The sequence below is a fragment of the Symphalangus syndactylus genome, chromosome 12 (genome assembly GCF_028878055.3).
Source record: "Symphalangus syndactylus isolate Jambi chromosome 12, NHGRI_mSymSyn1-v2.1_pri, whole genome shotgun sequence".
NCBI classification, from domain to species: domain Eukaryota; kingdom Metazoa; phylum Chordata; class Mammalia; order Primates; family Hylobatidae; genus Symphalangus; species Symphalangus syndactylus.
Genome location: NC_072441.2, coordinates 57,037,745 through 57,065,279, shown reverse-complemented (window position 1 = coordinate 57,065,279; position 27,535 = coordinate 57,037,745). Strand labels below are relative to the sequence as shown.

Genomic DNA, 27,535 nt, shown 5'->3' with positions numbered 1-27,535 from the left:
CACTCCTTGGAAGAATTATAGAATGACAGAAATTAAAGGTACGCAGCTGGGTAAATGATGCTAATGACAACAAACATTGGTTAAGATGCTTTTCTGAGTTCATAGCTTAAATAGGTTAAAGTCAGTCTTCTAAAGCATAACAACATGCTGACTGTTATTCTCTTACAATTATTCAATAATTAAGTGGGATTTTAATACTATTGAGTTTTTTTGTGAATTTTACAAGTTGATTACTAATTACAGCTTTTACTAAAAATTAATGAAATAGAAATATTACTGTACATGTAAGAAAAGAAACACACTTGGCTATTGTTTTGAGGATATGCATTTAATTTTAAATTTTATAATTTAGATTCAGCATGGATTGCAATAAATGGATCTTCAGCAGAGTTACTAATAGTAAAATGAGCTTTGCCATCATCAGAAACGTAGATTTTAATGCCTGTGCAATTGCCATCAATTTTATCTCCAGAAATGACATCACAGTATGTGCCAGCAGGAAGACCAGTTTGCAAAGTTAAAGAAAATGACCTGTAAAATAAAATTTCAGATTTAACTTCAATACAATGAAAATCAATAATACAGGCTAACACAAATAAAGAGCATAACTTTATGTTGTAGAACCCTAAGCAGTGAAGTCTCATTAAGAAGAAAACCCATATGCCTCCCTAGTAGGTGTAAATAGCTTTCTAGGACCAAAAGTAACCTTACAGAAAATGTAGCAATTCCCTGGTCCATAGTGAAAATATTGCCAAAAAATCAAAGTTGAAGAATATCACTGAAGATTGGCAGGAATGGTCACACTTTGATAAAAGTGCTACCTTGTTAAAATCAAATTTGTTCTCAACTGAACTTAATACAAATTACTTTAAAAAATTTAAAGGTATTATTTTTTTAACCTCCTTTTTTCCCCATAAGGTCAAAAAGAATTTGGGGCGTACATAAAAACAATCTAGCATTTCTATGAAGAAGTGATAGTTTGAAATATAAAGCTTTCTCACAAAAATTTAGTTTGGCAATTTCACTCACAAAAGAAAGAAATTAAAGAACTAGACATGGACTTTTTGGCAGGAAAGAGATCAACTAGATTTATGTATTTATGTATTTATTTATTTTTCATCAGTGAAATATAATTTATACTAAAATGAGCTAAATATGAGTATCAGTAGGCCTTGGGCAGAGACAATTCAACTGTTTGCAAGGAGGTCTTCGGAGCTATAGGATAGGGAATCATTTATACTTCAGGTAAAGGATATAAGAATCACAGATGAAAGACCAATAATGAGAAGTTTCAGAACTAAAACTCAAATCTCCTGAAGCAAATCATTAACCACAAGATACATATTATTTATGCATATGCTTTAAAAATGTTATTTGTCACAAGGAGACAGAGAAGTGAAGAAAGTATACCAAAAAACTACGTAGAGCAGTCATTGAGAAAAAGAGTTAGAAATAAAGATATATTAGTACTGTGGCAGCATTTTTCCATGATTAAAAAAACAGGACTGTAAGACACGTGCTTTTAATGATTTCACAATCCTCATATTAATTACTTTGTGTATTTTGTGGCATGTGTAGGTGAGCATATGTATGTGCATTCAATACATGCATAATATATTCCAAGGGTGCACAGAAAGGGCTCTGCTTACAACAGAAAGCCCTTATGAAAACAGGAGAATGAAGGAGTAACAGCCATCATCTTTTTACTGCTGCCCAATTTTGATCTCTATTGTCTTCTCGCTCCACTGACTAAATGATAAATGTCAATGAACAGAAAAAAAAGAATAAACCAAGAGCATACTGGTACATAATATTATTTTTAATTGATATTTACTTACCAGTCATCATTGTTGAAAACAATGAATCCTCTGTTTCCTCTCCCAAAAGCCACTTGGTTGCTCCCATTATCATACCAGTTTGTAAAAGGCTGGCCATCCACTACATTGCGGAAAGCAACCATGTTCCTACAAACACAATAACATATATAAAACGTTGATATTCTTAAACTTCAACAGTTTTAAATAAAATGCTAAGGAAAGTTTACTATTAGAGGACATATCTAAATACATATTCTCACCTTATTTGGCGCCATCGATGTTCACAGACCCAGTCATTGCCACAAGTAGTGTCTGGATTAATAGTAACTTCTTTAGTTACTCCATTATCATTTGGTGGCCCAACCCAATCATTAACATCCTTAAGTAAGGGGGGAAAAGCCAAATTTTAACATCATGTATTTACCTCTTCCTTCTCCTTTACACCAAACTCAACCTATCCTGTTACTTGTGTCTCTGCAGTCAGTGACTTTATCTAGAATCCAATGCCTTCATTAATGTTTACAGCCCTTTACTGGGTCTTCATCATCTCTCTATCCTCTGGTTTTCTTTTGGCATATTTCAAACAAAGGTAACAAATTTTTATCCTCTCCTTTTCATTCCAAGGAACCGCACAGGCTTCTTTGCTCTGTCACCCAGGCTGGAGTACAGTGGCATGATCATAGCTCACTGCAACCTTGATCTCCCAGGCTCAAGCGATCCTCCCATCTCAGCCTCCCAAGTAGCTAAGACTGTTGGTGTGCACCATCGCAACCAGCTAATTTTTTAAAAATTTTCAGTAGAGACGAGGTCTTGCTAGCTTGCCCAGATAGGTCTTCAACTCCTCAGGTCAGCTGATCTTCTCGCCTGGCCTTGCAAAGTGCTGGGATTACAGGTGTGAGCCACTGCACCTGGACTGCAAGGGCTTCTTAACATCACTGTAAGCCATGCAATGTCATTGAAATGGGAAGGGCATTAGTACCAGAAACACCAGGATTAAAACATAGGCTCTATTACTAGTAGCTAAGAAAATTTAATCAATATACATAATTTCTCTGTGTCTCAGTTTCCTCATTTTTAAAATGGGAGTATAGTTTTTTGATATAAAATATAGTAATATATGTGAAAATGCCTTGAACGTGACATGTGCTCATTAAATATTAGAGTCCATCATGCTTCTGTTTAGATAAATGTATAAAACAATACATCTGAACATTTTTTATAAATTGACACCTGTTTTAATATTATGTTTTTCTGATTGGCACTTTTAAAAATCTTAATTAAAAAAACCAGAGTAACTGTAGGAAGTTTTTCAGTGTTGACCTTAGAATCATGTCATATGGCGAAAAGTGAACAAAACTAAGAGTTTTTAGCATGCAGCAGTCCTGGCAAAGTGGAAAAGTTATAGTAATAGAAAAAATAAAAATACTCTGTGACTCCTAACATCGGAAATAAGACCAATCAGTAGAAATTATGAGAAGTTGGCTCAATATAAAAGTACACCTTCTAAATATTAAAGATGTTTAACAATGGAATCAGTTGCTATACAAAGTAGCGGAATTCTCAAACTGAAAGGAATCTAAAAAAAGCTAGCTAGATATCTGTGTGACTCATAGGAAGGAGGAATTTCTGCTTTAGATCTGAAGTCTCTGATGCTGTTTCTGAACCCTTTAGTTTAAAAGAAAACCTTCTACTAGCTTTCCAAATATCTTTACGCTCTTATTTCTCTGTTCCTTTTTGAAACTTCTCATCAGATAAATGTCTTTACCATACTCCCAAATATTTTTCTCATTCTTACCTTTCTTAGAATACTCTCTAAATTTCTATTATTTAATACATATAATTTCCTTCCTCTTATTATATACTTTCCCTATTTAACTCAGCTCAACTGAATCATTTCTTTGTATTCCATATACGTTTTTAAAAATATTTAACAAACATTTATATTGTTCTCACTATTGGCAGATGATGTTTTAAGTTCTCTAAAAGTGTTGGCATGTATAATCTTCCTATTAACCCTGAGGTAGGTACTTATTCAAAGTATATATTTTAATCCCTGTGTCTAGCTCTTATTTTTAAGTGTTTTTTTTTTTTTCTTTCCTGCGGGCTAGGGGGATGTTTGTCATATCTCTGAAAAGGCTTGCATACTCTTTGTCAATGGAGAATATAAATTTTACTCCTTTAATATAACCTGCATTACTAAAATCACAGCCCTGTATCAGGTTTACAATCAATTATTTGTTGAATAAATATACAATTAATAGTTGTCATATTAAGTTAAAACAAGATTGCCTCCTGTTTTTTGAGAAAATGACAGTTCAAACAACTCTAAAACTTACTTTTCCATTTTCAAACTGTCTTGGCCAACGGTAGCTTGACATTACTCGTGTAAATCCATATGGATGAGCAAGCATAAATCCAACTGCCATTTTATACAGCCTGAAAGTTACATAATTATATTATCATAGACTATCAGAATATTGTTACCATCATTAAAAGATGTGTCAAAAAAATAGAGAACTTGGTTTTCTACCTGGCATCCCAGAAGGTAAGAATAGAGGCTCCTCCAGCCCCATGTCCTCGTTGATTGTCATGGTTATCCACAAAGACAAGTGCTCTGTCAGAAGGCATGAAACCCCAACCTTCTCCCCAGTTCCTATTTTTGAAAAATAAGATATACGTTGATGTATCATTTCACAACAGTTTGAGAGTAACTTAACTGTGCATCTCTTTCTGCATGGCATGGCATCTGAAGATAAAATTCTTTCTCTAATTAAATGGTTATTCTGTAAGATATGTGTATATATATATATGCACACACACACAAACACACACTCAAATATATATACACACACCATATACACACACGTGTGTAATCTACATATGTAGTCCATATTCGTATATACAAGTATGGAATACTTATATTCATATTACAAATATAAGATTTTTGTTATTAAAAAAGGTCCTTTCAGAGGTTTCAGCACATTATAATTTAGAGGCACTCCAGAAGGATCAATATCCATATTACATTATACAGAATGTCAAACTAGTTTTAAATACGGCTTCAATACTGTATTGTTATAATGTAAATATTTTCATATTTTTAATTCATATAATATATGTAAATTCTACAGTATGGACACTTTGTACATATCTTATAAATGATAGGATCATTTTAATAATAACCTGGCTTTAAAAGATTATATGCAAACATCAGTCAAATCCAGTATATTCATCTCATACTTAGATGAAAATTCCTAGGGAATGTTTAGCATTACTAGGCATACTCTCTTGTGACAGACACTCTAAATACAAAAGATGATTGATTAGAGTTTAGGGCAGTATAATACTTATCATTAACACTTTGTGCACATGTACCCTAAACCTTAAAATAGAATAACAAAATAAATAAATCAATAAATAAAAAAAACAAAAAAAAACAATTGACTCCTTGATAGTTGTCTGAATAAGAATGTTCCAGAAGATAACTCATACTGGGGTACTATGACTAATAAATCTATGAAATAATTCAGGGGAAAAGTTGTATTAATTTACTTTAAGTAAGACATCTTCTCTCCATTCCACTTGCGAATAACTGTGCCGAGTTTTGCACCATACTTGAATTCTGTCACCCGGCCATTTCCAAAGTAGTCACTGCTTTTAATTGGCTCACCACCCAGATCAATTATCTAGTAGAAATTTAGGAAAAAATGACATTTTGCATAAGGACTTTAAAGCATTTTAACCAATAAGTTAATTTGTTTTTGTCTTGTTTTGTTTTGTTTTTTAGAGACACCGTCTTGCTATATCATCCAGGATGGTCCCAAACTCCCGGCCTCAAGCAATCCTCCTGCCACAGCCTCCCAAAGTGCTGAGATTACATGCACAAGCCACCATGCCTGGTCCTATTTGTTATATGAAATACTCAAAATGGTATTCTTATTCTTATTATCTCAACAGCTAATATTCTTATATTCTTTTTTTGATAAAGAATACACTACAATATTGAAAGAAACATAATGTCAAAGTTACCTGTTGTCCTGTGAGAATACTTACCTGATTTTTAGTCTCATACATCAATGATAATAATAACAGCTCACACTAATACAACATTTGCTATCTGACTGACATTTCTTAATATTAACTCATCTCATTTTCCAAAGAAAATAAAGACATAACTATTATCAGTATCCTACATTCTGTGTACCTCCATAAAACCTGTTGTGATAAAGAATTAGATATGCTGTATGTGAAGAAGAGGAGGTAAAGAACACTGTTTTATATAAATGACTCAGTCCTTATCCTATAGAAATTGCATTTTTAATTAATTCTGCCATTATTTTCTAATGAATAAGATGATATTTTACATGCATATATGTATTGATGTACCTCCTGGTAAATGAAAGGTTTACTTCCTTCAGGGAACCAGCTACTGTTTAGATTATGCAGTCTGTCCAAAATTGCCTTTATGTCTCCAGGCCACATGTGCTTGGAAGCATCAAGTCTGAACCCTGCAACACCAATGTCAATGAGATGGTTCATATATTCGGCGATCTCGGAACGCACATAATCTTTCTCCAGTGCAAGATCAAGAAGACCAACCAGACGACAATCTCTGACCTGTTGAGGTAAAAATGTTATGATTGATATATAAAACCTCATTTTTCACCTGAAAATCCATTTGATTATTCATTTATTCTGTGATTCCTCAATAGATATTCTACAGTGACTTCCTTGCATTGGGCACTGGGGATGCCCACATGCTACTATAGATGTATCTTTAAAATATTTTCTAATAGAAAATAGAGAATTTAGGAAATAAAGTCGATGAGCTTTTCTATCGGTTGGGAGCTTTTTAAAAGTGGGCAAATGTGTATTATTTAAAAATCTCAAATCGATATTTAAAAGTTTTTAAATATCGATTTGAGTTTCTTAAAGTAGTCAAACTTGTTAACCCGTGTCCCTAAGAGATCTAAATTCATATTTAAAATGAAGTTCAATTAGCTAGATGTCTACAAGAAAAGGCATATATCACTCCTTATTCAGACAACTCTCATAAAAAAATTTACCTGAGTAGCATCATTGTAGTTCTCAATATCTCCACTTCCAGTTTTACATTTACCATCATTAAAATCCCATCCAGAATATGGGACTGCTGGAAAGTCCCTACTTCCAGGGTTGAAGTAACTTCCACAGGTACTGCTTGTTCCTGCACTCACACCATTACCACACATATGATTAATTACAGCATCCACATAAATATGAACCTAGAAAGCAAAGTTTCTACTTCAGTGTGACTTATAGAGAGGCAGAAATTTAAAGCATTATTGATTCAAGTTTATAGTATGTTAATAAAACTCCAAAATATTTCATGATATCTTATAACTATTTTCCTACAAGATCAAAAATCAACCGTGAAAGGAAAGTAATGTGAACTAAACACCTACAGTCCTTCTAGACACTTGGTCAAATATTTATAGGAATGGTAAATTGAGAGAACCAGAAACTACCATAAATAGGAGGAAAGGCAAAAAGCCCATTTCGGGGAGACAAAACTCAGATGAGACTGGAAAGGTTACTGTTTTGGGAATTACAGTCGGTCACCAGGAGAAAGCCTGTACTCTCTACTAAGATTTTGAAGACAAATAAGGTAGCTATTCGTCTCAAATTCTGCTCCTCATTAAATAGATAAGCTACCTATTCACCACAAAAAACCAAAGAATTAGGGATGGAGAGACAAGTCACCTAAAAATGAGAGCAAATATTGTAACTGGAATTATAACTCCTAACCAGAAAACTCTTTCCAGGAAATATGGATAGGTATAAAAGTTAAAATTTGAAGTTTTGCTTTAGAAGTAAATTCTGCTTTTTTTTTTTTTTTTTTTTTTTTTTTTTTTTTTTTTGAGACGGAGTCTCGCTCTGTCGCCCAGGCTGGAGTGCAGTGGCGCCCTCTCGGCTCACTGCAAGCTCCGCCTCCCGGGTTCACGCCATTCTCCTGCCTCAGCCTCTCCGAGTAGCTGGGACTACAGGCGCCCGCCACTACGCCCGGCTAATTTTTTTGTATTTTTAGTAGAGACGGGGTTTCACCGTGGTCTCGATCTCCTGACCTCGTGATCCGCCCGCCTCGGCCTCCCAAAGTGCTGGGATTACAAGCGTGAGCCACCGCGCCCGGCCGTAAATTCTGCTTTAAACTTTAACCTATTTCTTTAGTAGATAGAGAGCACATACACAAATATTTACAAAAGTTGAACATAAGGCAACGGTTAATTTTGAGTTTTAAAGTATGAAGTAAAATTTAAAAAATAAAATATGGAAAACTTTCTGCTGAAAAGGAGCAAGAAAGAAGAGAGAGAAATCATTTTCCTGTCCGTTATTTTTAAAGGAAACTAGAATTCACTTACCCCAACATTGTTGCATCTAGTCACCATGTTTCTAAATTCATCTTCATTTCCAGATCTTGTGCATAATTTATAGCTAACTGGTTGGTATCTTTCCCACCAAGGTCTGAAAGGGTTCTGAATTACAACATTTTCATTTGGTGGAGAGACCTACAAATTAAACAGTCTTCATAAGTACCAAATTGTGTCTTACTCTATATCATTGAATGTTCTAGAAACTAATCAATAACATAAAAAATTCTTGAATCTTGGTATATGCAGCTATCTCTTGAAAATATTAACAGCACATTGCAGGGCTCTTGTTGAAGAAAGATTATCTCAGAAATGAAATATTAAGTTGCCAAGAATATTACATTGCTTTTTCCTCAGAAAACTTTTTTACTTAGAATACTTACCTGTGAAGTAAAATGTTGCCCAAGCTTCACGGATAAGATCAGAATACTATTTACTACAAGCACAGTGAATTCTGCAATTTATACTATGAATCATACCTACCTGAACCCCTCCAAATCCTTTGGGTGCTAAATATCGCTCACATTCAAGAGCAATATCAACCCATCGCCATTCAAACAGATGAACAATAGATGTCCGTCCTTGTTGCGTATTTGGGGAATACTGAGCCCAGCAGAACCCAATGGTTAAAAGCAACAAAAAGAACTTCATTTTGCTTTGAAGTTGACAGTGTCCTTTCCAGAAACCATTTATATTCCTGTAAGAAGCACATTTGACAAAGTTAATATTAGCATGAACAAATACTTGAGGGCAAACTGTTTATTCATAATCTGAAAAGGATTATCAATAATAATCCTAACTGGTGAAGAACATCAAAAAGTCTCTCATGGATATCATCTAAATGACCTTTTAGAAATTAATGTTTTTTTGGTTCTGGTAGCACTTTTATTTTTCCTTACACAATGACATGTTGCTGGGGCCTAATGTTCTCATGTAACAGTAGAAAACGAAAATTTTTTGTCATCTCTTTAAACATTAAGAATTGCATACAAAAAAACTTTACATAAATTAAAAGGATGAATACATTTACAGGTATAAATGCGAACCGCTTCCAACTCAAGGCATGTAACAGCCCACGGTGCTCTGGCAGACAACATAAGCTAAGAAAGGAAACTGGGTCCTATGGCTTGGACTTTCCAACCCTGACAGACCAATAGGACAGAAACAACTGGTTCAGGAGCCCTTACCAGCCTGTAGACAAATCCCAGAACACTCAGCCCTGACACATTATTACCCTGCACAGATCAGAGACTGCTGGCCGTACAGACTCACCAAGCCAGACTTGTCTTCCACAAGTACGTTTTTAGCCATGAAGTGACCAAGCCACATGTACTAAAGACTGAAATAAAAGATATGCACAGATACCAAGGGGAACAGTTAACTTGAATACAATGTCAAAATCAGGAACAAGTTCTACAATCTAGTGCTGATATCAGACACAAGCTTCAAAGACAACTTATTTTCGAAGGCTTATTCCAGTTTGGTGAGGCTAGTATGAGGTGTATGCCTTTGCCAGGTGCAAATTTTTACTTCTGAATTAACCCATGAAGCAAATGCTAGCCATCTGTTCGCAGTCCATTTAGAAGCATTTGCGGTGGACGACGGAGGGGGCCGAGTCATTGTACTATTGCTTGCTAATCCACATCTGCTGGAAGGTGGACAGTGAGGCCAGGATGGAGCTGCTGATCCACACCGAGTACTTGTGCTCTGGGGGTGTGATCATCTTGATCTTCATAGTGCTGGATGCCAGGGTGGTGATCTCCTTCTGCCTCCTGTCGGTGATGCCTGGGTACATGGTGCCACCAGATAGCACCGTGTTGGCCTACAGGTCTTTGCAGATGTCCACGTCACTCTTCATGATGGAGTTGAAGGTGGTCTGGGTGGATGCTGCAAGATTCCATGTCCAGAAAGGAAGGCTGGAACAGCGCCTCGGGACACCAGAACCTCGCTGCCAATGGTGATGACATGTCCATCAGGCAGCTCATATCTCTTCTCCAGGGAGGAGGAGGATGTGGCAGTGGCCATCTCCTGCTCAAAGTTCAGGGCAACATAGCACAGCTTCTCCTTGATGTAGTGACCGATCTCCCACTTGGCAGTGGTGGTGAAGCTATAGCCACCGTTGGTGAGGATCTTCATGAGGTAGTTGGTCAGGTCCTGGCCAGCCAGGTCTAGATGCAGGATGGTGTAGGGGAGGGCGTAGCCATTATAGATGGGCACCATGTGGGTGACCCCATCTCCAGAGCCCATGACAATACCAGTGTGCACCCACAGGTGTAGAGGGACAGCATAGCCTGGATGGCCACGTACATGGCCAGGGTATCAAACATGATCTGAGTCATCTTCTCTCTGTTGGCCTTGAGGTTCAGGAGGTCTTCGGTCAGCAGCACCGGGTGCTCCTCCAAGGCCATGTGCAGCCCCTTGTAGAAGGTGTGATGCCTTCTCTATGTCATCCCAATTGGTCATGATACCATGCTTAATGGGGTACTTCAGGGTCAGGATGCTGCACTTGCTCTCGGCCATGTAGCCCACATAGGAGTCCTTCTGGCCCATGCCCACCATCATGCCCTGGTGCCGGGGGCACCAATGATGGAAGGAAACATGGCTGGGGGTTGTCGTTCCCAGCAAAGCCAGCTTTGCACATGCTGGAGCCATTGTCAATCACCAGCGCGGCGATCTCTTCTTCCATTGTGACTGTTGGAGGAGTGGGATAGCAGAGCGGCAAGACAACATGGTGCATGGGCTGGCAGAGGTGACTTTTTTTCTTACTGATAAAATTTTAACCTTTTCAAACCTCTGGCAGTGTGTACACACATACACACACACGCAAAAAAACATAAATGACAGTAAATATATATTTAAACACATAAGGACTGTATTTATATATATATATATACACACACACATATCTATACAGTCCTTATTTATGTGTGTGTGTGTGTGTGTGTATAGACTCTGTGTGTGTGCGTGTGTGTGTATATATGTATATATGTATGGTTTGGCTGTGTCCCCACCCAAATCTCATCTTGAATGTAGTTCCCATAACCCCCATGTGTTGTGAGAGGGACCTGGTAGGAGGTAATTGAAATTGAATCACGGGGGCGGTAATCCCATACTGCTGTTTTCATGATAGTGAGTGAGTTCTCCCAAGACCTGATGGTTGCATAAGGGGCTTTTCCCCCTTTTGCTCAGAATTTCTCCTTCCTGCCATCAAGTGAAGAAGGATGGGTTTGCTTCCCCTTCCACCATGATTGTACATTTCCTGAGGCTTCCTCAGCCATGTGGAACTGTGAGTCGATTGAATCTTTTTCTTTATATATTACTCAGTCTTGGACACTTCTTTATAGCAGCATCAGAACAAACATATATATATATACACACACACATACATACAAACATATATATATACACAAACTATACATATTCCATATATATATATAACACAGTGTGTAATATATATATATACAGTCTATGTAGTCTTTATATATGTGTGTATATGTGTGTATGTATATAAATCCTAAATAACAAATAAATAAGGACTGTCTTTCATTTGTGATATCTGTCACTAATAGAAAATAACAATTGAAGCCAACTGAATTCTCAAAATTTAACTATTTTCAAATTTTTGTCATGTTTCCATTTCAAACAGACATACTATGTGATATTTCCATTTTTAAAATCAGCCCTGTTTCCCATCCTTAATTCAAATTTTTGATTATTTAAATTTCTCCATTAATGATTTAAGAAAACATTTAAAATCTCAAAGCCCATGAATTGGAGAAACTAACTTTTTTCCCCTCGATCAACTCATGTGCTTAATATAGTGCATATAGTAGTAGGATTTGTGGTGGTGGTGGTTTTCTCCCTGTATGCAAATATTTCTTGTACCTGATAAAATGCTAAATAAATAAATTTGCACACTTTTTCCTTCTTAATGTAAGTGAAATGCTATGAAAGGGAGTAATAGTACAGGTAGGAAAAACTTCATCCATCCATTCAACAAGTGTTAAGTGTGTGTCTGCTTTTTGCTAAGCACTGTAGGTGATGTTCAGGAGACAATGATGAAAAAGACAGGTTTCTCAGAGAATGTAAGTTCTCAGAGAACTTACATTCTGGTGGAAAGAAAAGAAAATATATTAGTAAATAACAGTAATAGCAACAGTACTAACAGTGATGATAAAAAATAATTTCAGATAGCAGTAAGAACTAGTATAAAATCATAAAATAGAAAGTGACTTTTCCATCAGGGTATTATAGACTGGATGGTAAGGGAAGACATCCCTTAAAAGAGTGACTTTATGATGTGATTTGAAGGATTAGAAGTGTCCAGTCATTTAGAGATCAGAGAAAGAGCAACAGATAGAGGAAAGAGCAAGAGTAATGTCCCAAGAAAGGAAAAATCTAGTACATAAGACACATTAAAAAGAAATCAGTGTGGCTACAGCACATGTGATAAAGGGTGGGATAAAATGAGATGAGATCAGAGAGGTAGGCCAGATCATGTAGAACTTTGTAGAACATGAAGAAAGAGCTGTTAAAGCTGTAACATGGGGAACCGAAAGACTAATAAGCTTTAAAAGAAAACCACCCTTGTTTCTGGGAAGAAACCAGATTATAGGAGGATAAGAGTGGAAAGAGGTAGATGTTAGAAGACTTTTACAGTGGTCCAGGAAAGAGGTGAGTGGCTTGGACTAGGGCATAGACAGGGTATATTTCAGAGGTAAACAGGCAGTAGATTTATGAATAGATTAGAGCTGAAGGATGAGGAAAAATATTAAAGATATAGGTATTTGGGGATGATACCATTTGTTAACATGAGACAAAATGAGGAAGTACCAGCTTTGACGAAGGGTATCAGGAGAGCTGTGGATCTTAACTATTCCACTGTTGATCCCGATGCTGCCCTTTTGTCCTTCCCCCAGCCAAGCCTGTGAATTCTCTTCATTGCAAAACTAGAAGTTCCTCATATTTTATATGAAATGTCATACCTTCATGACTTTCCTAGTGGTTTTCTCTCCCATATCATCCCCTTCCACATCTAACTTAGTGTGGAAGCAACTACTTTTCCTTCCACATTAAGTTGAAACCACAACTTTATGAAGCTTACCTTCATATTCCCAGGCACAGTTAGCTCCTCTGCTGTATGAAAGCTTTTTAATTTATATGAAATTAAGCTATATTTGACTTATTTTGTAACTGTATTATAATTAACAATTTACTTGTCTGTCATTCTGGACCAAGCTTCTTGAAGGTAGACTTCATATCTAGTATTTCCAAATCCTAGTAAAATGATTGACATTGTCTTATGTGCTCAATAAATGGCTATAACATGAAAACTCTAGGTTCCAGGTATTGTGCAAAACATTGGCATAACATGGGTTATGTCCTCACTGATCTTTTAAAAATCAATGAACTCTATATTAGAAATTGTGCAATAAACTTGACTCTAATCCTAGCAAAAGTGTTGTACACATGTTGGAACTAAGGCCCAGAGAGACTGAGTAAATTGTCCAGGCTCATATGGTAAGTGACAAAGACAGGATTTGATAATAAGCCCGACTGCAAGTCAACATTCTCTGTACTACACTAATGTTTCTCCTAGAATTCTAGAGTTGTGATGTCTAATATGGTAGCCACTAGAAACGACTGGCTGCTAACCAGTTGAAATGTATGTGGTTTGAACAGAGATGAGTAATAAGTGTAAAACACACTCGGATAGTGTGAAAATAAAAAGTAAAAAAATATATTTTTATGATGTTTACAGGTTGAAATAACATACTGTGATACATTAGGCTAAACAGAATTTACCATTAACATTAATTTCTCTAGTGTCTTTTTGTTTCTTTTAATGCAGTTAGTAAAATACGTTAAATTACATATATGATTTACATTCTATTTGTATTAGAGCTGTTCTAGAAGTTATGTTCAGTTAGAGAAGGCATATGTCCATACACAAAAACAAACAATAAAGTGAAAGATATGAACATAGTTTTAAGAGGGTTACGAGTAAAGTGCTTCAGGATTTAATTGATAGGAAAATTTCTTTCTGACAGATGGGAATAAGGGGAGATAAAATTGAAGAATGGGCTTGACATCAATGAAAAGAGATAGGTAAAATTGCTTTTAAGTAAGAAAAACATGTAGAACTGCAAGGAAAATGGCAAGAAGTCAATACAGTGTTTTAGAAACTTAAGTCAAGTGTGAGGGAGACATGACAGTTAAATTTGGAAAGGTATACTGGGGACACTCAAAATCAGGGAGAAGAAAAAAGTACTTTCTCAGAAGGTTTTTTGGTTGTTTTAAACAGGAAAGTAATAATAAAAACTTTTAATTATATCAGATGGACCAGAAAACAAAGAGATAGGAACATTAGTAAGCAGAGCAGTGACAGAAATCTGAATTAAGATTATAGCAGTAAGAATGAAAATTAGGGAAGTATGATAGATTGTTATATTAAAGGGCATCCAATGAATGACACTTCCCAGTAGCCATACCTATATGGAGTCTCTTTCTACAAAGACTATGGAATTAGCTTGATATTTGTTTTATCCAATGGGATATCAGCAAACAAGACACAAGCAAAGTTTGATTGGGGTTTGCAGAAGGGGGTTTGATCTCTTGGAACTCTGAGAACATACATTGTGTTGTGAGCCTAACTGGGATGAAAGATCACTTGAAGTCTAGTTGTCCCTAGTCATTCCAAAAATCTGAGTTGACTCACCAGCTAATAGTAGTTGAGTGATGTGCCAGGAAAAAACATGGTGTATATAGTCAGCCCTCCATATCCATGGGTTCCACATCACCAGATTCAACCAACTGTGGAAGAACATATTTTTAAAGAAGGATAGTTGGATCTGAAATGAACATATAGACTTTTCTGTCATTATTCCCTAAACAATGTAATTATCTGCATAGCATTTATATTACAGTATATATTACATCTCTAGCAATATAGAGATGATTTAAAGTATACAGGAAGATGTGCATTGGTCATATGCAAATACTATGCTATTTTATATAAGGCACTTGAGCATCTGTAGATTTTGGTATCCATGGGATGTCCTGGAACCAATCCCCCACAGATACTGGAGAGATGACTGTAAAAGGCTTGGTACTATCTGTGGTTTCAGGCACCTGCTGGGGGTCTTTGAACATACACCCCTGGAATAGAGGGGAAATGTTTACGTAAAACAGAGAGAGGAGATATAACAGACTTGGTGGAGACTGTACAGAAAATGGTGGTTAATCAGATATAAGAGAATAGAGAATATAAAGAGTCAAATGGGGACTCCGTGATTTAAAGTTTGGGTGAATATTAGAATGGCAATGTCTTTATGACTGATAGTGTAATCTAAAGGCAGATTTGGTTTAGAGAAACTGATGAACTAATATGAGTTAGAGGTACCACTTTTAAAACAAAAGGGTATATAAAAACAATAAAAAAAGATATGAAGAAAGAAGCAGAGAATTGGGAGTTTTCAACAAAGCAATGACAGTCTAAGAAATGGAACACAAAATACTTAACTGATTTAACACAGACACTGAACAGAACAGATGCTATCCCTAAGCAACTACTATACAGAGGGCAGTGTATACCGGCCGAATTATCAGGCCTGGAGAGTTGTACCCTTGAGGGCTGACAAAATACCAAAAAAGATACTGGGTGAAGCCACCGATCTTTATAAATGATGGGGTATACGGAGTAGGAAGGAGAGAATAAAGAGATGCCTTCAAAGTAGCAAAGGGAGTTTTATTACCCGAGATGATTTTTAAAAACAAATAGGGAAGGAAAATTTGCAGGGAGTACAACAGACTAACTGGATACGGGTGAGTATCAGAATCTAAATAGAAGACTGACTAGATAGTGATACAGGGCTGATGGTGTAAAGAGTTGACAGAGAAGAGGGGCACCATTTGAACTTTGTGCTTGACTCAAAGTTCCAAATGTGAAAACGTAATTATTAGGCATTAAGACAAACTATAAATCCTGACTTTTCCATTTATAACCTGTGTGATGCTGGAAAATAACCTCTCTAAATGTATCTATTAACTAGAAAAAGTAATATTTCCCTCATAGAGTTATTGTGATTCAACAAATAATGCAAATAAAGCTGTTATCCCAGTGTATGGATATGGTAAAAGCTCAATATGGTTGATAATGTTATTTTTGTATTGGTATTTTTACCTGGTCCTATTAAAAATCCTATCAACTCATATTGTCTTCCCGCCTTCACTCTACTAACACTTCGCCATTCTGTCTTCCCATTCTACCCTTCTTAACTTCTAATACTTTCTACTTCTCAGAAGTATTTTCATTTCCACTAAACGAATGGACAGAGATGAAAAAGAATCACCAATATTTTCTACCTGCAATTTTTTCCTTCCTTCCCTCACACTATTCTTCTTGCTTATTGGCTTAGGATTTCTGGCAGATCCATGTTAGTTTTGAAATATACTTTTCAACAATGCCAGATGAATGAACTCTGTTCTTGTAATAGCAAATCATCATTTTTCACAATGCATTTGGAATGTTGATAAAATAAGGGATAATTTGCAGACATAATTTAGGGAATTTAGCACTACATGAAAGGTAGAGTTAAACACACATATAATAAGCTTCTACTAAGAGTCAGGCATTGTCATATATTTTCTCATTTAATCTTAATTTTCACCTCAAACAAGCAATCTGAAGAGCTATATGCCCCATAGGAGAAGCATGAAAACAATTACAGTATATTTATGTCTTCTGAAATAAAAATCTGCACAAACAATTCTTGGCATCTTTGGCATTAAAAACAAGACAAAAATAAGGATTTAAAATAGTTGTTATGTCTACTTTCTGAAATAGTTATCCTAAAAGAGTTATCCTTAGAGAAGCTATTCAGTTATTAGTAATATATGGCATTATTGCCCATATTTTGTACTTCCTAGAATGCTCTAAAAAGAGAAAACTTCACTTTGCTCTAAAGCTCTAATGGTTACTATAATGTGCCAAATGACATATCTTGGGAATTCCCTAAGAATATGAAATAGGACATTTGATAATATCCTGACAACAAAGCAATAGTCACTAAAGATTTATATTTGGAATGTCAAAACATATTCTCTCCTCTCATCTGGGCTCATATAAAAAATAAAATATATCCAGTATCAATAATTAACTCAAAATTAGCCAGTTTCTGAGGGTCTCAAAAGTATTTTTTCAATCAATATCATATATGAGGTATTTATTTTATTTGACATCCATAATATAAATGGCATTATAGGGAAATGGCTCTAGTGTAAACTCAGTATCCCTCTTGACACATCAAGTACCATAAATTTAATCATTTAGCTCAAAGTCTACTTAAATCACACCAAAGCCTTGACTTAAATAAAATGAAAGAGCTCTATTAAAATGTTAAGCAGAAAGTAGCAACTTCCAAATAACTTGTCTTTCTAGAGCTTCCTTTCTACTTATGTAAGTATCAGTTATTTACAAGTTCTTTCCCCCTATCCAAAGTAGCCTCTCATTTGTACTAGATACTATAGTATTTTAACATGCAAATGAATTAACATTGACCAAAAAAAAAAAAAAGACAAATTATCTATTAATGTCATTCATAGTTCTTAGCCTAGATGCCTTATAAATATCTTTGGAAGTAATTTAAGTGTGATTAAAAATTACAACTGAAATACTTTAATGTCACATTTATGCACTTGATCAAGTTAGTTTTTTCTCTTACTAAAAAATAAAGTCTTAATTCCTCTGAGTTTTGCAATAAATTAGGTACAATTTTCTCAAAATAGTAAACCTTCAACCACCAGCCCTTCCCCCAACAGTTTTCTGTTTTTCTTTTGAAAATATAATAAGAAAGAAAATAAACCTGAACTCAGGATAAGTTGCATGTAAAGGTTAGAGAAAAGAAAGTACAGATAATCAAATTTGCCTACCAGATCTCTGAAATCAGAGAAACCTTTTGAGCCAAGGCTACGACACATTTTCAATATAAATAGTACATTTTGTACTGCACAGCACTGAAACATGATTTGTCAACAAACCGAAAATAGATCGTGAAACTCTATATCAAATCATGTGACAGAAACCACTTATTTCAAGACAAAAAGTTGGAGGAGGACTTACATAATACTCAAAAAAACATTAAAACAACTTACCACATTAACTTCTTTCCATCAGCAATCTCCCAAACCCACAGTTCAGTGTTTTACAATCATAAAATAAAAATCTCAGTTCTGGTTTTGCTTTTTTCTTCAGTTGGAAAAAAAATTGCTGAATTTAGAATCTTACAGATTTTCTATAACCTCTTACTTTCAATATGTGGCCCTACAGTCCTACTCCAATTCTCCAAATCAGATTTGTACAAGGAGTCTTCTCTGAACTCCAGTATTATAACAGGTTGATCACTACACTCCTGTTTCCTAAGCAAACCACTGTCTTCTCTCCTCTGCTCAATTTGCTGCCCTGCCACCTCTTCTTACTACGCTATATCTCGTCTGCTTTCTGTCTTCCTTTTTCTACAATATCCTCTCACAATCTCTGTTTTTTTTCCCCTGAACCATTTATAACAATACATAGGGAATATATAGAGAATAAACACATAGGGAATAAAATAACCTTAATAAAATAACCTTAAAAATAAAATAACCATATAAAATAAAAAAAACCGGAAAGACCAGAATGGCATAGGGCTGGGTTAAATTAGTCAAATGAGACTAGAATGTAAGCAGTCACTAAATCAAAAATTTAACTCTTTGAGACCAGCCTGGCCAACATAGCAAAACCCTGCCTTTATTAAAAGTACAAAAATTAGCTGGGCATGGTATCTGGCACCTGTAATCTCAGCTACTTAGGAGGCAGAGGCAGGAGAATTGCTTGAACCCGGGAGGTGGAGGTTGCAGTGAGCCGAGATTGCGCCACTGCACTCCACCTGGGCAACAAAAGCAAGACTCCGTCTCATAACAAACAAAAAAACAAAAAAATTTAACTCTATGCATCACTATCTACTAGATGCTTCACCATGTACATTTTTTTCTATATGAACCTTAGAAAAAAATTAAAGTCTATGGATTTCATACTAGGTCCTCAATTAGAAAATGAGGATATTGTTGATAAATATAAAAATAAAATAACCACTAACAACATACAGTTACTATGTGCCATTTCTATGCATTATCACTTTTACTTCTCACACGTGCATACCCTACATGATAGAAATATGATTATCCTCATTTTTAAAATGAGAAAACAGAAACACTAAAAAATTAAATAATGGGATTTATTAATGGTCAAATTGTAGTACATGTTGGGACTGAATTTCAAAGCCAAGAAGCCTAACTCCACAGTGAGCTCTTAACCTACTAATCAGTCTTATATTCCCTTTCATTGGATTGTTAGAAAAATCAAATAAAATATTATGTGAAAATATTTTAAAATCTGAGTTCTGCTTAATCTGATTAATTTTTAAAAGATTAACAGGAGTAAAAATTCTTCAAAAATAATGTCTTGGAGGATTAAAAATACAGGAGTAATTTCAAAAATAAAAACGACTGCAAACTGGAATAAAACAGTGTTCAAGTATTCTAAGGTCACATTATTGTCTTTGGCAATGGACATAGGCATTAACTTTGGACTTTGAGAATATGCATGGGTATAATCAGTGCTAATCATTAACAAAACAGAAAGTGTGCCTAATTCCTGTGGTATAGGGTAAAAAAAATTCAATGTAAATTGATTAAATGTTTCTGCTAAATGCATTTTCAGACAGATTTTTTAAAAACAGAGATAGAAAAAAGGTAAAGGTAAAGCTAGAACCAAATAAACGATGTAAATTCTAACCAAAGGAAAGATAGTGAGGCTTTATTAGTATTGGACAAAGATCTAAGGCAAAATTAATGCCAAAATAAAATGGATGTACATTTATAATTAAAAATGTTTGACTCTCTTGACTAGAAATTCAACAAATCTATGTGTTTACTCACCTTATAACATGTTTAAAATTGCTAAAGCAAAAAAATTGACAGTACAATAATAGGGAAATCCACAATTATGAGAGAGTTTGAACATAACAACCTTATTAAGGGCAAGCAGATTTCAACAAGTTTTAATTAACCTGACCAAATGCACATATGGAGAACACATTTTTTTTAATTGTCTATATACAGTCAGAAGTTGAGTCTTTTAAAGGATTGAAATAAAAGAGAATATTCTAATTGGACCAAGATCATATAGTATGCATTTGTTAATATGAACATTTATTTCCAAATATTTTGTTGTTATAAGACGTGTTATAATGAACATCTGTATACATGTTTACACATGGGTAATTCTGTAGGCTAAACGTAGGTGAAACTTGAAGCACATTTTTATATTTTCATATTATGCAAAATTGCCCTTACAAACCTATCAGTTTTTACTCTCTAGTAGCAATATATTATGGTACCTTTTGTCACACTCCCACCAAAAATTAATATTTTCATAGCTCTAATTTTTGCCTAATAGATTAAAAATGATTTGTGCTTTTCCCAATTACTAGCAAGGCTGAACATCATTTCACATTTTTTGGCCTTTTGAGTTTTCTCTTGAAATTTGCTTCTTCCTTTTCCCATCTAGTTTTGCTTTATTATTTTTCTTATTGAATGTTTCCAGTTCTTATGTTATTATCCTTTGTCATGTATTGCAAATATATTGTCCTAATATATCACTGCTTTTTGAAGTCTTTCCAGTGCAAATTTAAGTAATCATGAATGCTGGTATGAATTAGGACAGTGCCAAAGGTATGCCTGTATTATTATTTTTTGTCCAACTACAGTCATGCATTGCTTAATGACAGGAGTATGTTCTGAAGAGAAAGCCCTTAGGTAATCAAGCCACTGTGCAAATGTCATAGAATGGACTTCATTAACCTAGATGGCTTAGCCTATTCCTCCTAGGCTACAAACCTGTAAAGCATGTTATTGTACTGAATACTATAGGCAACTGTAACACAGTGTACTTGTGTATCTAAATATATTTAAACATAGGAAACTTCTGATAAAAACATGGCATAATAAACTTAACTGGACCACCATCATATATGTGGTACATGACTGTATTCACCATGCAAAAGGTTTTAAGTTTTAAAGTGATTATTTGTTTAACTACAGTGGTTCCTCCTCTCTCCATATCCATGAGGAATTGGTTCCAGGAACCACCATGGATACTTAAAGCAACAACTGCTCGAGTATTTTATATACAATGTAGTATTTGCATATAACTTTTGCATCATCTCAGATTACTTATAACTAATGCAACGTTAATGCTATGTCAAAACTTGTTATACTATGTTGCTTAGAAAATAATGACAAGAAAAAAACTCAATACATGTTCAGTATAGATGCAACCATCCTTTTTCTTGTCTTATCCTTAGATCTTGTTTAATAAGATTAGATTTAAGACTAAGTGGTACGGAGGATGGGAAGAGAGACAGAGGAGCAATGTATTAATGACAGGTTTTTTTTTTTTTTTTCATTTGGGGTCTTCCTGTCACTCAGGCTGGAGTGAAGAGATGCAATCATGGTTCACTGCAGCCTCAAACTCCTGAACTTAAGTGGTCCTCCCTCCTCAGCCTCCCAAGTTGTTGGGATTACAAGCATGACCTATTATGCCCAGCAATGGTTGGTTTTTGTTGTTGCTGTTTACAAAGTTAAATGTCATCATTTTTTATATTGAAATATCTTTTAATACTTTTTTTTTGAAATATTACTGATTACTTAGAACCCAAAGTCTGGACCATTGAACAAATTTATCCCAATAGTCTCTTTCACTGTTAATATTCTCTGATCCTATGATTTATTCTTCTCTTGACTTTCTATATCCTAATGGAAATATGAAAATCAAAGAGCTTAAGGAAATGTTGTGGCTGTATCAATCAGGACAGAACTGGTTATTCTGCAGTAATAAAAGAAACTAAAATTTTTCAGTGGCTTACAAAAACCAAGTTTCTCATGTTCAACTAGGATCAACAAAGGCACTCTTATTAGTCCCTTTGTAATGTCACAAAAACTTCATTTTGACACATGCTTTAGCAATCGGGAAGTCCCCAAAGTAAAACAATCTTTCTGCTCACATTTCACAGCCAAAGCAAATCACATGGACATTCCCAAATTCAACAGGATGGGAGTATTTCATTTGCAGGGAGGATCACTAATATTTCTGAACAATAGCATACTGCATACATGAGATCAGAAATCAAAACTGTAAGGGGAAAAATAAAAGAATTTTCACTGGAGTGAACATTTGAAAAATAAGAAATGCGAGTTTAAATATATATTTTTAAAGAAAAATACAATATATAGAGCTTCTCACATTCAACCTCAATCTCTTACACCTCCATCCTTTCCTTCGATAGCAAGACATTCAATTTCTTCCAAGTTTGTATGATCATTTCTATGCATGTTTTTGGGACTTACTTCATCTAATGTTCCCATAAATAACATATAATGGTATTTTATGTAGTTACCTTTTTCTAAGCTTTGAAAAGTTTCATAAAATTGCTCACATCTTCTTAAATTTTGGATGTTCAAAGATCCTGGTATATAAATACCATATTAAGTGCTATTTTATAATTTACAAAAAATTAAAATTTCTTACGTAAAATACTTTTTTTTTAAAATCTTACTCCATCACCTAGGCTTGAGTGCAGTGGCGCAATCTCGGCTCACTGCAACCTCCCCCTCCGGGTTCAAATGATTCTCCTGCCTCAGCCTTCCGAGTAGCTGGGACCACGGGCATGAGCCACCATGCCCAGCATTTTTTTTTTTTTTTTTGTATTTTTAGTAGAGACGAGGTCTCACCGTGTTGGCCAGGCTGGTCTCAAAATCCTGACCTCACGTTCATCCACCCGCGCTGGCCTCCCAAAGTGCTGGGATTACAGGCGTGAGCCACTGCGCCTGGCCTCTTTCTTCATTTCTAATTGATACTTTTTAAATAGATAACAACCACCTCAAGTCTTTATATATTAGTCATAGATGTTCCAGTCTTACTTGATTTCCTGGCTTTTTCTTCATCGCTTAGACCTTGTGCATGTTGGGTACAGGGTATATCTTTCCTGATGCTTATTCAATGTTTTGTGTGTGTGTGTGTGTGTGCGCGCTTTAAGATTTCCTATTAGCTTTTATATGGACGCTCTATACAGTTAGTTTTCAGAAAATATAGGGTGGCATATTTTGCAGCTTAAGTACTTGGGATGAGAACTCTATTCCTCTTGAAAATCATCAGTTGTACCTCTTAGGTGTCTGACATGGGGCTAGCTCACGTATCTGCTGAATAATCCTACTGACGTCATTATTTTTTAGCATGCATTACTAAAGATAATTAAATGTAATAAAGTATCTTACAGTTGACACATTAAAGAGCTTTCCATTACTCACAAAAGGAAGTGCTGTCTTCTCACAGGGTAGTAAAGATAAAATAATTACTAAAAGCACTCAGCACAGTTCTTGTTGAGATTTCAAAATTCATTTAGATAATGCTTTCAATCTCCTAGGTTCCCAACTTCTTGAATTCATCTCCTTCCATCATCTTGCCTCTATACTACTCCCATCTTCACATCCTAAAACTTACAATCACTAAGTACTATATACTTAATACTATTATACTATACTTAGTACTATTACATATTATTATACTCTAATTTCAATTTCGGCCACCCCACTCTTATTTAAATCTCCCAAATTTCTAGTTCGTACCTCAAGAACTCCAATGCATCTTTAACCACACTGCAATCTACAATTGATCATACCATTTTCCACTGTCTCAACCTTCTTTATTTTCTCACTTCACTCCTTAACCCAGATTACTTTCCATATCACTCTTTTATAATCATTCTCTTAAATGTAACATCTCATCACTGACTGTCTTATTTACCTAGGGAAATCCCAACTTTAGTTAAACTGAATTCTGTACTTACTCAGTGACAGCACCTATGCTGAACTCAACTGGAGAAAAACACAAAACCACATTGACTGATACCATTTAAATAAACCACAGATTGCCTAAGAGTATGTTTACTTTCCTACATTCCTAGCTATTCATTTTACATTTCCTTTTCCTTCCTTAATCCTTCATGACTTCCTCCCTCTTTATGACCTTGTTTCCTATTTCACTGAGAAAATATAACAAAAATTTGACATGCTCCTATTTACTGAACTACCAACATCTAGAACTCCATAATCTGCCCTTCATCGTACTGTTACTAATGAGCTGTTTGTGTGCCTATCTTTAAAACTAGCCCTTCTATTTGTATACCAAGTCTATGGCTTCAGCAATATCCGTTTCCTGCATTATGTTTTTTCTCTCTACTGAATCAGTCCGATTAGCATACAAACCTGCTATATCATCGATCTTAAAATAAACAGCTTTTTGATACTACATTGCCCTCCATTAACCCATTTCTCACAACCCCTTGAAAGCAAGACTCTTTAAGAATTGCCTTCGATACTCACTATATTAAATTCTTCTTCAAATTCTCTTGAATACCCTTACTCCTGACATCCACCAAGTTTGCCAACGTCAAGTTGCCAAATGTTGCTCTACCCAATGCCTCATCCTAAGAACTCATCTTTCATAACTTATCAACAGAGCTAATATATTTGATCACTCCTTCCTATTTGATATACTTTCTTCATTTAGCTTTAGCTATTCCTCCTTAGTCTTCTTTAATAGTTTTTGAACTATTTGATATCTCACCATTGGGATGCTCCAGGGTTCACTTCTCCATGCTTCTAATTCCTATCTCTAATGTTCTTACTCTCCCTACCTCACGATGCTGTAAAAGGTAAGAAGCTATGATCCACAACAGTATTTTTACAGAAGACCTGAGTCTTTTTGGGCAGTACCTCTAAGGTAAAGGTGTAATCACAACCTCAAGAAAGTATCTATAAGAATGAATCAAATAAAAAAAAGAATGTTTTCCTACGTATATACAGCTGAAACTCATTTCATTAAAGGAACAGAATAATTTTATGTGGGAAATATTTTCACCTTTGAGTGATATTCTGACAGATGAAAGATTTGGGGGAACAAAAATGGAAGACTGTATTACGGCAAGGATACAAATTTCTAAATTGGGATAAATCCCCCACTTCCAAAAAACCAAAAGCCCAATAAAACTCAAAGCCAGACAAATATAAAATAATTACAAAAACCAAGATTACAATAAAAAAAATGTGAAAGTGCTTTGGTATCTAGGTAAGAATTTTTTAAAGGCAGTATTTATAATCATAAAAAAATTATATTATAAATTTTATATATTTTTATAATGTTTTCCTAGATGTGTTAAACCAGATAAAGAAAAAATACAAACACTATTTTATTGGAAAGGAAACAATTTATTATATTTGAGGAAAATCATTAAAATACATGTAATATGTTTCCAATTCACTGATTTAAAGGCATATAGATTTAATTTTAAATACTCTTTCAAAGCTGTTACGCACAGTTCCATAGTCCAGGTGGTCAATTTCTTCCTCTCAAAGTTGGAAAGCACTTGAAGGACATGGGATTCAAAAAAACCTAAAACATCATAAAAGCCCATTAAAAATAATAAGTATAACACAGGTCATTAGTTTAAAAATAACTGAGAGCTGAACCATTTATATTTAGAAAATTAGTGAATCATGTCAGTATAACAAAATTTATCTAAATAAACCGGTTATAAAGAAACTGATTTATAAAATTTACAAAATCATTTTAACTATGCCTATAGAAAAATAATTACATTTTCAATATCTATAGGTTTTGTACTTTTAAGGTAATAACCGAATTTTCAATTGTTTTCATAGATCTAATAATAATAGCAGATGTTTCAACAAAGAAGCACAGAGGCTCCAACTCTTTATTTTCCTAGTTATTAATATAAGGTTGGATGGCTAGGTTGATAGTAGGTACCTAATCATTTTACTCTAACAAAGCAGTGTCCAAACTGGTCAATCCTTAGAATTACTAAGGAAACCTTTTCAATTATGATTCTTATACTCCATTCCCACAGATTCAGACGTATTAGTTCTAGGGTAGAGTATAGGAATCTTTATGCATAAAAATTCTTCCTTGGTGGTTCTCGACCTTGGTTGCATATTAAAATCAGTTTGAGAGGTTTATTCCAACATCTGTGCTACACTCCCAACACCTTAAATCAAAATTCTGACCAAAGGAACCAGGCATCAATATATTTCTCAAGGATTTTTTTTAGGAGGGAGAGGGTCTCACTCTGTCACTCAGGCTAGAATGCAGTGGTGTGATCGTGGTTCACTGCAACCTCAACCTCTGGGGCTCAAGTGATCCTCCTGCCTTAGCATCCCAAGTAGCTGAGACCAGAGGTGCAAGCCACCACATTTGGCTAATTTTTGTATTTTTTTGTAGGGACAGGGTCTCCCTACATTCCCCAGGCTGGTCTCAAACTCCTGGGCTCAAGTGATTCTCCCATCTCGGACTTGCAAAGTACTGGGATTACAGGTATGAGCCACTGCACCCTTTTAAAATTAGTATTTAAGTTCCAGATCACTGTAATGTGCAGCCAAGACTGAGAACCACTGTTCTTGGTGATTACGGTCATCAACCAGTCTGGAAACCACTATTCCTATATACCTGCCAAGACTGTTTTTCACTTAATGCACTACCCTTAGTCGGCATTATGTGTTCTCCCCTCTATTACGCTTTTCTTCTCTTGTTTAGAAAAAGAAAGGGGAAAGAAGAAAGATACTTCTATTGCTATCTATGTCAAAAGAGATTCACTAAGACTTCAGATGAGAGGTCTGCTACTCTTTAGAATTTACATAGTAATCCAGACATCTTAATTTTCAATGTAAGTACTTTTTAAAAGAACAACATTTCCTTCACCCAATTAAATTGTAAACACATTCTAAATACCTAAACCAGATATATTACACAACAGAAAGCATATGTTATTGAATTAGGTTTAGGAAACATACAAATAGAAGAAACAAGACTGTATTCTGGGTTAAAGTAAATGAACACATTCTCTAAGTAAGTTGACCTGATTCACTAACTTTCCCTCAAAAAATTATATAAAGGACAGCACAGAAAATTCAACAACAAATCTAAAAACACATAAAAGATTTGTTCAGTCTATACAAATAATTTTAGAAATATTTCATTTGAATAAAGTGTAAAAAAGTATTCCTTAAACTGGATCAACAGGTGGGGAAGGACAAACATTTCTAGGAAAAAAACAAAAAAACACTGCCCCAAAAAGGATACGACAAGAAAGGATACACTTTGCATGACAGTATTACAGCAGTATTTACGCAGGAATGCTT

At 35.0% G+C, this 27,535-nt stretch overlaps 2 protein-coding genes and 1 pseudogene across 10 annotated transcripts in view; all 3 read right to left on the bottom strand.

Moving 5' to 3' along the window:
• Nucleotides 1–309: 309 nt before the first annotated feature.
• LOC134733753 (pancreatic alpha-amylase-like) lies at nucleotides 310–25,794 on the bottom strand. 2 transcript variants are annotated; one of them, XM_063624372.1, is made up of 11 exons: nucleotides 25,697–25,794; nucleotides 8,708–8,921; nucleotides 8,216–8,362; nucleotides 6,884–7,081; nucleotides 6,204–6,434; nucleotides 5,370–5,503; nucleotides 4,348–4,470; nucleotides 4,154–4,253; nucleotides 2,078–2,196; nucleotides 1,839–1,964; nucleotides 310–531 (listed from the first exon to the last, which is right to left on the bottom strand). In XM_063624372.1, the coding sequence occupies exons 1-11, from the start codon at nucleotides 25,792–25,794 to the stop codon at nucleotides 342–344; spliced, it is 1,680 nt and encodes a 559-aa protein (XP_063480442.1). In that variant the 3' UTR covers nucleotides 310–341. The 2 variants fall into 2 exon arrangements, with proteins under 2 accessions (XP_063480442.1, XP_063480443.1); XM_063624373.1 differs by lacking the exon at nucleotides 25,697–25,794 and adding an exon at nucleotides 22,327–22,442.
• LOC134733756 (actin, cytoplasmic 2-like) lies at nucleotides 9,087–14,936 on the bottom strand (annotated as a pseudogene).
• RNPC3 (RNA binding region (RNP1, RRM) containing 3) overlaps nucleotides 25,568–27,535 on the bottom strand; it is a 29,694-nt gene continuing 27,726 nt past the window's right edge. For 4 of the 8 annotated variants that reach the window (XM_063624381.1, XM_063624379.1, XM_063624377.1 and 1 more), the window contains one exon: nucleotides 25,568–25,772. The gene's annotated coding sequence lies outside the window, so the exon portion shown is untranslated. The other 4 variants (XM_063624380.1, XM_063624378.1, XM_063624376.1 and 1 more) reach the window with 1 other exon arrangement.